We start from the raw sequence: 13,411 nt of genomic DNA, 5'->3' as shown, positions 1-13,411 counted from the left end.
TCATCTGAATGGATCCTCAAGTTTATACGAACATACAAAAATAGTTCTCTGTTGCAGTAGAAATATTCTAGATGTGTAGTAGGAGAGAAACGGCTTGCCAAATATTGTAGCATATTGGTTTTTAATGTAAATAGTTGTAGTCTATTTCTTTTAAAATCACCTTTCTTTCCACATCATTGTTTATAGCAGTGCAATTCACAAAAGCCAGTTATGGAACCAGCCCAGATACCTGTAAATAAATGAATGGATAAAGAAAATGTAGTATATATACATAATGGAGTTTTACTTAGCCATAAATAATAACAAAATTATGCATTTTTTGGTAAATGGATGGAACAGGAGCACATAATGCTAAGTGAGATAAGCCAGATTCAGTCAAGGGTTGAATGTTTTCTCTTGTCTGTGGAAGATAGACCAAAATAAGGGGGCATTTTAGTCAGCTTTTTCATTGCTGTGACTAAAAGATCCCACTAGAACAATTTTTTTCCTCTGTTATCTTTTTTTTAAATTTATTTACTTTAATTCATTGTAAACAAATGGGGTACAACTTGTTCCTCTGGTTGTACATGAAATAGAGACAATTTTAGGGAAGAAATGTTTACTCTCAAGCTCATGGTTTCAGAGGTTTCATAGAAGGTTAGCTCCATTCCTCAGGGCTGGAGGTAAGACTGAATACCATGGTGGAAGAGTATGGCACAGGGAAGCAGTTCACATGGTGATCAGTAAGCAGAGAGACTCCACTCTCCAGACACAAAAGATACACCCTGTAGCCACGCTCCCAATGATCAACTTCCTCCAGTCATATCCCACCTGCCTCCAGTTACCACTCAGTTAATCCCATCAGGGATTAATTCACTGATTAGGTTAAAGCTATAACCCAATCATTTCTGCTCCAAATCTTCTTGCATTGTCTCACATGTAAGCTTTTGGGGGGCACATCTAAACCATAACAGGGGGAAAAGTGTAGAGGGGAATCCCATGAAAATAAAATAGAGGAAGGGGATTAAGGAAAGGAAGAGGGATAGGAAAAGAGAGGAAGGGTGAAGTGAAATTGTCCACATTATTCTGTGTACATATGTGCATATGCCACAATGAATTTCATCTTTATATCTATAAAGTACTAATTTTAAAAACTATAAATAAACAGAAGGGAGAGCAGTAGAGTAGAGGAAGGGGACCAGAGGAAGAGATGAGGGAAGGGAAAGAGGAAATACTTGGGACTAAAGTGGAATGAATTATATTCAATGTATGTATAATTTTGTCAAAATGAACCCCAATATGATGTATAACACACTAATGAAAACATTTAAAAATCACCTGTTTCTTATGCATGTATCTAGATCAAACTATGCTTATACATTATTACTTATCTTTATAAGTATGTGCTTTCCTTATAAATTGCCCATGGGAAATTGGGAGAAGGTACCCAGAAATGGCAGAAACATCTTAGAGATATGATCTTCATCTCCTATTGATAAGATACATAAAGAGATTCAGATTTGGATCGCTGAAGTCCCACATGAATTCCACAGTGAATGCCCCATAAATGCCAGTATTTCAAACTCTTAGAAATGTATCGATGTCACACTATTATGGTCTGTGAGGTTTGTGGAGAATGAAGTATAGGGAGACTGGAAATCAAAAGGTAATAGACAGCAATTTGTGAATTTCCCATTGCTCACCTACCCACAATGTGGAAATCAATGTTTGCAGAAGAGGACAGATGGAAAAGGGAAGAGAGATAGTAATCAAGGTAATCCTTGAGTTTCTATGCATGTTAATATTTGATGGAATATGCAAATAATTACTTAGGAATTTAAATATAACAACAAAAATAAGTAACAACAAAATGACTACCATCTTTTATCTGAAAAACAATTTTATTTGAAAAATCAGAGAATGGGTGTCTTCTGGTTCAGAAAGAAAAAAACATTTCTATAATCTTTATATGTTCTTGTGGTCACTCATCCATTTAATAACCTTGATGGAGCACAGCTCTGTTGGGAACTGGTCTGGATGCTAGATCTGCAGACACTAATAAATGTAGAGCAACGATGTTGAGATGCTTACAGTGCAGAGAGGCAAACATGAATGAGTATGTGTCTGTAATAAAGGATCACAGATGTCAGTTACAGCAACTAAGGGAGTGTTACTTGAATTCTAGTTTTTTCAACTTGAAACTAAAGTTGTTCCTACATCATATCAGAAGCTTGTTTGTACTTTATAGGTCAACAAAAGAAAACAAAACAAAAAACACGAAAAAAAATCATGACCTGAGAAAAAGTATATGGTACTGAAAGCCCTCTGAAGCATAGACCTGGAAGATGTATTTTATGGTACATTCCTCAGGCTTATGAATGTCACAGTAGTTACTGATGGTATCAGACACACACACAAAATATTTCTTCAAATTGAGTTATATTTTTGTGTATAACTAAAAAGAACCAATAAAAATTATTTTTCTGGCAGTTGTTTTTTAAGTCTCTAATGTTAGAATAATAAGAAATGATCACTCCCATCAAGTTGCTGAACCTTAAAATATTGAATACTTTTGGAATATATTGTGTATTCTAGCATTCAGCATTTCAAGTCTTTTTCTCTTCTATATTGTTCTTTCCCTTCAACTTAGTGAGAAAGCAGCAAATGAACCTGCTGAGCTTATTCATATTCAACTAATATTTACTGTCTACCATGTGTTAGGCACTGAAGTATATCACAAAGGCATGTCACAATAGGAACAGAGGTCAGAAGAGGTGGGTAAAGTTTTAAAGGATTACAGAAGAGGCTATAATTTTTCAAAATGGGTCAGACTTTGGGGTTAAAATAGAAATAGCAATACACATGGAGAATGTGGAAGAATGGATGAACATTTCAAAGTGCAGCATGTACAAAGGTGGAGATAAAAGTTTCGGGTTTAACAAAGTTAAGTTACACGTTTGGAGGTTAAGATGGCACACAAAATACTTCACAATCTGGCTTCTGTGCATCTCTTGGACAACATCTTGCTACTTCTTTCTTCCATAAATGTTATCTTCTATTCCATCTTCTGTGCAATCTATCCTACTCTCCCTTTCACTTTTCTCTTCCACTGGTCAATGTCTTCATATTTGTCTTCTAAATTCTACTATAGACTGCTTGTAGACAGGTTCAAATAGTATTCCTCTATTTGTCTTGTATTAAGAGTGAAGCATTTATTTATCTGGTAAAAACTGAGTTAGGTGATAAAAGTAACCAATTAGAGGAGGATCAGCCACACATATATGACTTTGAAATAAAACATAATTAGGAAACACTATGACAGGGAGGACACTGATATGAGAACAACACTTGAGTGAGGAGCCCATAATCATTCCCATAAAACAAAGGCATAAGACAAAGCAAAAAAAGAGAGGAAATGGGTAGCTTTGACTATAAGTCAAGGATAGCTGGAAAAACTGAAAGAATACTATATACAAATTAATAATGTACAAAAATACTTTAAGAACTGGTACTAGACTTCTTTAGAGAAGTAATTACTGGTTTGTAGAAAAAGCTACTTTGAATATAGGATGTGAGAACTATAAGCAGGACTCTCAGGAACAATGATCAATTATATTTTTTATGAAAATAAATAAGAAGACCTCCTCTAAAGTGGTTGGCTCGGCTTCCCTTCATAAACTCATAGAAATGCTGGAATTAATGTAAACCTAAAGAAAACAATAAACAGGGAATTATCACTGACAAGAGAAATAAAATGGAGTAGAAAGCAGGAATTGACACCACCAGGACTTTCTAACATTTCTCACTTGTTATGTTCCTCAGGAGCCATCAGGAACTAGTAGGTAGTACTGACTTTTTTTGTTGTTGCTATTATTTTGGTGTTGGGGATTGAACCCAGAGCTTCTTGCTTTTACCGCTTAACTACACTCCCAACCTCAAGTAGCTAGGCTTTAATGCTCAAGGACACAAGTCCTTGAGCTTTGATGAGGCAGAGGGTGAAACCAGGCCTTAAAGAAGTGTCAGCCACTGGTGCTGTAGAGATGTTACCTAGTCTAGGGAAAAGGCCAAGGAGATTGTTCCATGTTTGGGGCTTCAGATAGGGGGAATATCCATTAAAATGTATCTGTGAGAATACAAAACTCCAAACTCTTGCAACACATCTCAACTTACAACATCTACATAATTCAGGAACCCTGAGCTGAGAACTTATAACTTAAAAACATTCTAGGATCTTTAAGAGCCAAAAAACCTTGGCAGAAATAAATGTACAATTTCTCAAAAGGGATTCTTTCACAACTCAAGGCATGAGATTTCCATAAACAAAACAACTCCACTGAAGATCACCACATGAAGAAATAAATCACTATAAATAAGTCAGAATATGTTGTAAACCAAAGATTTAGGAATTCAAAAGCTAGAAATAACAGAACCACCTGAAAGAAAAGAGGCAAAATAGCTTCACAAAGACCAAGAGCACATAGTTTTATTGAAAATTGTATTGTCATTGAAATTAAAATGCATAGCTCTAATCAGATCCCAGGGGTTAAAGAATATAATCACTTCCTTTTCTATTCCTTATTTAAAATTATGCTTGTGTTTCTTTCAAAGTTTGTCAGACAGGTTATTTTTGATGAACCGAAGTTCAAATAACATGGTAGTAGAAATGAAGTATGCAAAATGTGTTGCTAGTCATTTCAGTTTAAAAACATGAACTTCTCATCAATAGCAATTCATCCCCTTGAACCCAGATATTCTCTCAACAAATGCAGCAATCTTTCCTTTTTCTGTTAAGTTCTTTCATTTTTTTTCTTCTGTCTGAAGTTTCAAGGAGGGAGGATTGACTTGGGGCCAAATAAGAGCTACTTCAGCACTCTAAAATTATAAAAAGCACATCCAGGGAAGAAGGGAATCCCTCCTAATGCCTTGGAGAAGACCAAATCTTTTTCTGAGGTCCTGTTTTATAACTTTATCTGAGTCCTTGTTGTTGCTGACACCCACGTAACAACTAAGGTTCCACTAGTTGTCCAAATTTCTTCACAGTTTAGCCAGTGCCTGCCTGTGTTGAAAACTAAATTTTTATCCATGATAAAGATATAAGAACAGTACTTTATTCATGCTGCATCTACTCAACAGTCTTTATTTCTGCCCTCACCTCTCCAAAATAGCAGGCTTTCAACAGTGGCTTTGTGTCTTTCTGTTCTTTACTTACATGTAGATATTTGAAGATCCAGAGTCATAAGTCAGCCATTAGTGATTTCCTCAAGTACCTCTGTACTATATTTAGCAGAAATTCCTTAGCATTTCTGGCATGTACTATATGTAAAACCAAGAGAGATCTCTACCTCTTTATTTTAAGCAATTTTAATAAAGTTTTAATTGTAGTATTTAGATGTGTGCTTTCTTAAAACATACAAAAGTCCTTATTCAGCAAAAGTGCATTTCAATATAAATTTTCATCCATTTGACTTAAGGATATCAATTAGTTATTCATCTATCAAAATAGTTGTAAAGGCTAATGTTTGTCTTAATTTATGTTTTTATCCCAAAGAATAGTTTATTTCACAATGTTAAAACCTACAGTAAGATTTGCTGGTAGGTTAAAACTCTTTATTCAGAAAAGTAATGAAAAGGCACACAGCTGAAAGTAAATGTGTAAGACTCAATAGAGTCAAAATAAATGAATAGCTGTGGAGATGCAGGAGTCAGAAAGGACAAAGTATATGCTTAACTAAATAGACATTAGGCCACTACCCATAGCTGACATTAAAGCACAAGTGGGTAGTAAATCAGATTGCATACACAAATCCTTTCTTACAAAACAACAAAACATAAAACCTTATTTTACTTCTTTAAATTAAGAAACATTTTCAAAATATAGGCTCATTCTTGGTAGTTTAAAACTGGTTGAGATTATTGCAAAGTCATTTCAAGGCTGAGAAAGAAATTAATTCATGTTCTAAAGTGCTAAAATATATGGTATAAATGTCTTGTCCCTCCCCGCTCCAAGCTCATATGTTGAAATTCTGACCTCCAAAGTAATGGTATTAACAGAGGTAGCCTTTTTGGAATGTGCCCCTAAAAAACACTAGAAAAGTACTCCCTACTAGACACTGACTATTCGCACTTGGACTTCTCAGCTTCCAGAACTGAGGGGAATCAATTCTGTTGTTCATAAACTAGTTAATTTTGTTATACCAGCTTAAAAGAACTAACGCACCCTAAAATGGTATGTTGGTCATTTTTTCTGTCCCTCGCTTTGAATAGCGCCTTACCTATTTTTAACCTAAACCCTTCCTTATTCATTAGCATCAGTGTGCTCAAAAGTGAGTACAATTGACAACCACGTTTTTTGTTTTTAGTAAAGAACAGTATCCACTTGTAACAATGTCATTTACCAGTAGTACTGGGTTCTGTAAATAATATTAAAGAACATTTGCTCTGCAGCTAGACTGCTTGGGAACAAATCCGTTTCTCTGTTCACAGCTGCTTGACAATTCTGCGACTCAGTTTGCTCATCTGCAAAATGAGAACAAGGTCAAAGGGGCACAGTGGTGCAGGCCTGTAATCCCAGCAATTGAGGAGGGTGGGGCAGGGGGATGCAAGTGTCAGGACAGCCTCAACAACTGAGGACCCTGAGCAACTTTGCGAAATCCTCTGTCAAAAATAAAACAGGATGGGCATATAGTTCAGTGGTAAAGCGCCCTGGGGTTCAATTCTCAGTACCCAAAACAAAAACAAACAAACAAGCAAAAAACTCAATAAAACTGTTCCAGGGATTTCAGAGTTGCTAATGCGAATTTTTAAAAGCCGGAGGTACACACTAAAGCCGGTAAGCGCCAGAAGTCGTGAGGGGCCTCCAATAAAACTTCGTGCAATGCTAGACCTTCCGTTGCTTATGATGACACAGCCTTTCAGGGTAAGGAGTTGAAGAGCTAGGTCTAACACCTACTACTCGACCCACACTATTTTTCCCCCGGGCTCAGCTCGACTCCGTGATCACCGTGTTCCCCTCCCAGACGTGGAAACTTAGGGTGAAAAAGTTCGCCCATCAGAAACCCATCAAGGGCGGGGCCACAGTCCCCAGAAGACCAACGCCTCCCTGGCCCAACAAAGTACAGCTTCCATCTTCCAAGCAGCTGAGCAATCGGAAAAGAAACTAAAGCTTCTGAAATAGAATGACAACACAGGATTCCGTCCCACTCCCCAGCGCCGCCGCCTGCAGACCAAAGCACTAAAGAATCCCGCTAAATTCGGGTCTTCTGAAGGCGGAGTCTGCAGGGCGCAGCCCGCGAGCGGAAGGGGCCTGAGGCGGGGCGGAGCGGGAGAAGCGCGAGGCCCCAAGGAGAGGCTTGGGGCTGCCCAGAGCGTGCCGGACGCCGGTGTGAATATATACCTCCTTGTCCTGTAATCTCCGTGCTCAAGACTTTGACTCTCCATAGCTTCCACTGTATAGATTCTCCTCACTATCACCCTTTCAGTTTGATCATTCGAATGGAGGGAAAAGATGAAGCTCCAAACTCAGGCAGATCCTAGGCGCCAGCAGAGGAAATAACCAGCGGCGGTGGGGTCCTTTGCTCGCGCCGAAATTCAAAGGCATAAATAGTTCCGGCGCGGGTGCTGGAAGAAGGGCAAGGGTAGTACCTGCTATGGTAGAGTTTGCTTGGTAGCGCGCAAAGCCCGGTGCGATTGAGCCCTTTCTCCGTCTTCGTGACCGGAGGGAGTTTTGGAGGAGCCCCAAGCACAGGCGGCTTGAGGCAGTGCCGAGGCAGGTGCGTATGCGCGGCCGGTTGGGCCAGGCCTGGTGCCCTGCGGGAATGGGGCATGTAGGAGGGCAAGTGGCAAAAAGGGACCACAAGCGATAGTTAGGGGTTAAAGATCTGTTCCATGCAGGCTTGGAGTGGGACTCGGAGGTGTAGAAAAAGCTGTCGGGATGAGAGGAAACAATCTGAGTAAAAGCAAGAAGCTAGAGAATGTGAGATTTATCTGCTCTTCTAAAGTGAATACTTGCAGACTTTCTTGCCCCTCAGAGTCAAGACACTTCGGGTACACAGCAATGGACGTAGGCGAACATGCTACAGGACCTTGTGATGAGTTGAGTAGACAAATGCAGTTTTAAGTGTTAGCCTTGTTGTGAAGCAAAAAGAAAGCATATGGGTAGAGGTACTTTCTTCACATAGGAAGGTAAGGAATATTCCACCCAGTAAGGTGATATTTGTGCAAAGACGTGAGTGTTGCAAAGGAGAGAGTGAACCATGCCATCAGAGAAGTATGTTGTGGGTAAAGCGAATGGGATGTGAAATAATCAGTAGTCGTTGTTAGCAAGACTGTGATAAAAGTGTAAGGCAAACTGTAAAAGTAGGTACTAGTGGTCATTATCAGGTTTAATGGTTTAATTTCCAATTAGAGGCTAACTTATGTTTTCAAGTAGAAGAATGGTATCTTTAAGATAGGGTAGTTTGACGACTGTCTTTTATTTCTATTACCCTGTCATACCTGTTTTAGTCTCTCACACTCATGATGATTCTAGGTTTACATTCCACTTAAGTGGTGTTATTTCTGTTTTGTACAGACCTGGCTTTGTGGTTTGTTTGATGCCTAGCAGAAGTTTACTGGCCCAAGTCAGTATTGAAAATGCATATTAAATCAATCATTCTTGAGGGATTCAAGTCCTATGCTCAGAGGACAGAAGTCAATGGTTTTGACCCCCTCTTCAATGCTATCACTGGTTTAAATGGTAGTGGAAAATCTAACATATTGGACTCCATCTGCTTTTTGCTGGGAATCTCCAATCTGTCTCAGGTAACGTGCAAACTTTCTGATTTATGTGAATTTAAGTTTGGCAAGAGAATCCTCACTCAACTTTGGAGACTATTGCCAATATTTTCTTCATTTGGTTTTTATACTTAAAGCAAATTATATCATACTTCAGTGTGGCCCCTTCAGGAGAGTATTATTACTCTGTTAGATGAGAAAATGGAAACTCAAAAGTGTTGATTAAGGTTCACCCTTTTAAGATGTTTGGGAATAACACCCAAATTCAAGCATTGTTACTCTATGGCAGTCTCACTCCAAAGTCTCTATTCTTCCCCTCCTGTGTTATAATGCCTTTTAAGGACATACTAATGGATTGAATGACAAATGAAATTCATAGGCACTGTCTTCCCTTCAATCTTGCAAGTTAACTTTGTTAAGAATGAATAGAGAGATTCAAAGAGTTCTATCAGGAAAGACTCTGGAGGTTTGTTGTCCATTGTCTTTGTTTTCCTTTCCAGTGGATGCTGCTGCCTGTCCTTATCCTTGAGTGGGTTTTCCAACTGCACGGAACCCATTTTTTATGCTGCTTTGTGCAATATAGGGATTTGTAGTTGCTAAACTTTTTTTCTTTTGTTATAGGTTCGGGCTTCTAATTTACAAGATTTAGTTTACAAAAATGGGCAGGCTGGAATTACCAAAGCCTCAGTGTCAATCACCTTTGATAATTCTGACAAAAAGCAAAGTCCTTTAGGATTTGAAGTTCATGATGAAATCACAGTAACAAGGCAGGTGAGTGGTTATTAAATATTTGGATACTTTAAGAACTTTGATATTCTGATGTGTTACTTGGCAATATGACTTTGTAAAAAGTGCTGCAGACAAGCTCAGTGCAGGAACGTTCCCAGTGTCTTTGGAGGTTGAGGCAGGAGAATTGCAAGTTTGAGACCAGCCTCAACAACTTAGTGAAGCCCTAAGCAGCTTAGCAAGACCCTGTCTCAAAATAAAAAAAGGGCTGGGGGTGTGGTTTAGTTGTAAAATCCTTGGGTTCAATCCTCAGTACCAAAAAAAGTGTTGGAGACAAGTTCATAAGCAAAATTGATGCTTCAAATACTGACTAGAGTTCTTAATAGTTTCCTTATATGATCATGTACTGCATAATGTCGTCAGTCAGTGATGGACTACATATGTGACAGTGGTCCCAGAAGATGATATCACTTAGTTGATGTACCTGCCTTAGTACACTCTGAAGTTTGCACAGTGATGAAATTGTTTAATGATGCATTTCTAAGAAAGTATTTTAAAAGTATTTTAAAATTTTGATCCTGTAAGTTCTACCGTTAACTAAGATCAAAAGACATCTGAAAATTTTTCTATCCATTATAAGAATTCAACCATGCCTGAATTGTAAACCATACTTTAGTCTTCTCTGGCTATACTTGAATACCTCCCAAAACCTGAGATCTTGCTATCTTCTGAAATAAACCGTTCTGTTTTTGGACCAATCTTGTTAAAAAGTTATTTAAAAATTTGACTGATGTGTACAGCCTTATAGTTTTACAGTTCAATCTCAGAGAGCACCAAGACCAAATCTAATTTATTCTGTATTTCAACATGTAAGTGATCTGCTAGTCAAATGTTTTCTTAGTAGAATCTCACCACGTTTTTTACCTGATATTTGTTTCTACTTCCTTCACTTGTCTGATCCCATCAAGTATTCATTAGTCTTCCCCCTGACCAATCTTTCTGTTTTTATTATATATTTTTATGCATGATACCTCCAGTTCAGTGTGCCAGAGTTGGTCTAGTAAGAGCAGAATAAAGACTTCTTCCATTTCAATACTCTACTTCTGTTTTTCCCAAATTTGACATTGTAGTGTTCATAATAAATTGTGGATTCATGGTAGGTGTACGTGAAATGGCTCTAAATTTTTTTATGTATGCCATGTTATTGCCATTTCTGCATATATGAGGTTTTTTGGAATGAGTAAGAACCTTACATTTGTCCCTGAATTTTTTTTTTTTCATATGGTCAGTGTTTTCAACTTGTCAAAATTTTGTTTTTTAAAATTCCATTAACTCACTCTTACTCTCTGACTTAACATTATGCCACTGGTAGATTTTCTCCTCTATTTTGATAAAAGCCTCTGATTTTTACAAAAATTGACTACATTGGGGCAGAATCTTACTCTGTTATTAGGCATTCATCAAATAATAACCCTGTTGGAATTGTCCTTAAATTTAATACCAGTCTACCTAATTTTTCCTCTACTCATTCAGGTATCTTTACCAAAATTTTATCCTAAAGTCCTTGTTAAAATTACTTAGGAGCAAGCATACTAGGTTTGTTTAGGTGTATTATTATTATATGAACTATCAATCTAACAATCCTGTCAGGAAAGACATTTATTCAATATTTATTTAGTAACATTTGTTCATTACTTATTAATTTCTTGATGTGTACCGGATGTTCTCGAATACACTGGAATATACATATAGGAAGAAATATGAGATAAAGATCTTGAATAAAGGCCTCAGAATCTAAGATAGAGTCATATCCCAAAAATGACCATTTAAATGCTATCATAAAGTATGAGCAAGCCAGTTTCTGGCATGCCTGTTCTTATTGAAACCATGCTGAAGCTCCATTACTGTCTCGAAGTAGTCAAAATCATGACTTAATTCTTTTAAAATTTTGTCAGAAAGTGATTCCAGACCACTTGTACAGCTTTTAAAAGTATCTGACTTCTTTTCCCTTTGAAAAGTGGAGGTAGAAGAGTTCACCTCTAAGTGTAGAAAAAGTGCAGAAAGGAGACCAGAAAAAGAAAGTATGTTTTACGCCTTCTTGGAAGCATAAAGCTAGAAGTGACCTTACAGACGTTTCAGTACAGGGAAGGTTAAGAGAATTGTGCATAATTACGTAGATAGTTAGCAAAATTCCCTGAATTAGAATCTAATTGCCCTGAATACAGTTAGTAATCGTTTTGACCATGACGTACTTTTTCTACTATGTACTTGGGATTGATTTTGTTTATTAGTTAGACAGAATAAATAAATGCAAGGTAGTATTTGTAATTTATCTTTTTTAGAACAAGATGTGCATGTACATTTATATTTTTTAAAATGCTTCCTTTTAGGTGGTTATTGGTGGCAGGAATAAATATTTAATCAATGGAGTAAATGCAAACAACACCAGAGTACAGGATCTCTTCTGTTCTGTTGGTCTGAATGTTAACAACCCTCACTTTCTCATCATGCAGGTATTTTGTTTGTGGTCCTTTTATATCTTTTGTAATTGGTTTTTACTATCTTTTATTTTAAGTTATTTCAACAGAAGTGCCTTTCTTTTTGAATTTACTTTTTTATTTGTGTTTATTATTTTTATTTCCATTTATAGAATTTTTATTTACTGTGTTTAGACACCTTTTAAGAAAATGCAGTTTAGTTAATTGTTCTGATGTTTTCTACCATACTATATACATTTGAATTTTAAAGACTGTCTAGAAATAATTTTTCTTGACTTATTTTATTACTATAAGGACAATACGTGCTGTTGAAAAGTTATTATTATATAGTCTTTAAATTTATTGGGTTAAAGCATCTTAATACTTAAGATGTAACAATCTGAATAATTTTCCTGTTTAGAAAATCATGTAAATGAAATGTAAGACTGATGCTGTGTTGCACGTAAGATTATTTCACTTGAAACATCTAGTTGTCTTTTGAGAGTGTCATTATCAAGGTCACTGGCAGGACCTTAATGGAACCATGTGTTTGTCCATTTTGCGTTGCTATAACAGTACCACAGACTGGTTACTTTATAAACAATAGAAATTTATTTGTGAAGTCTAAGATCATGGCACAGGCCTCTGGTGAGGAGTGTGTCATCCTCACAACATCATTAATTCCTTCAAGAGAGTAGAGCCTATCTCCAAACATTGGGTTGCTCTAGGCGGGTTAAGTTTCCAACACATAAAAATAGACGGAATAAAAATATTTTTCTTACATCTCAGCTTCAAGGCTGAAAATTTACTATAGTGAGTATGTATCCTAACTAATGATTCTGGGAGAACTGGATGTGCAGACTTTTGTTATGTTTGCTTTTAGTAAAGAATGAATTTAATGTTCTGGCATTGAAATAAATTATTCTATTCAGGTGTACAGGTTTTTTGTCTATAAGTGAGGGCTATCAAAAAAAAGTCAAGAAACCTTCACAATTATGCTAAAATCTCTCTATATACATAATCTGTTGTAAAATTGGGTACTTCTACAATTTCAATATTAACTATCTCAGAAACATTGTCTGAATTAACTTGTTACAGTTACTAAGTTATTTCATTTGTATCATTTAATAACTCACATGATGTGTAACACTGGTGATATAATGTTCCAAAATAGCACATTTCTGAAATTCTAGAATTATAAAGGTCCTTTAGTCTCAAGCTTAACAAAGTAACATCTTTTCATGAAAAAGTAACTCTTCAGTTGGTATATTGAGATAGAGCAGCCTCCCTACAGGTAAACATCTGATGTCATTCGTTCGCATTTTTATAATTGTTATTGTAGTAATTTTGTCATTTTATTTTCAGGGTCGATTACCAAAGTATTGAATATGAAACCTCCTGAGGTAAGAGAGTTGCTATTTATGGAAAGTAATTAATTATATGTATTGTTTTAATCT

The 13,411-nt window shown here is 36.6% G+C and overlaps 1 protein-coding gene across 1 annotated transcript in view; it reads left to right on the top strand.

Moving 5' to 3' along the window:
* Positions 1-7,583: 7,583 nt before the first annotated feature.
* Positions 7,584-13,411, top strand: part of Smc2 (structural maintenance of chromosomes 2) — a 50,323-nt gene continuing 44,495 nt past the window's right edge. The window contains 5 exon segments of the mRNA XM_047523988.1: positions 7,584-7,748; positions 8,549-8,778; positions 9,373-9,522; positions 11,868-11,989; positions 13,318-13,382. Of these exon segments, the coding sequence (XP_047379944.1) occupies positions 8,611-8,778; positions 9,373-9,522; positions 11,868-11,989; positions 13,318-13,382 (505 nt within the window). The 5' untranslated portion in view covers positions 7,584-7,748; positions 8,549-8,610.

The sequence above is a fragment of the Sciurus carolinensis genome, chromosome 14, assembly GCF_902686445.1.
Source record: "Sciurus carolinensis chromosome 14, mSciCar1.2, whole genome shotgun sequence".
In the NCBI taxonomy this organism is placed as follows: domain Eukaryota; kingdom Metazoa; phylum Chordata; class Mammalia; order Rodentia; family Sciuridae; genus Sciurus; species Sciurus carolinensis.
Note: the sequence above shows the minus strand (reverse complement) of the source record. Positions and strands in the feature narration are given on the sequence as shown.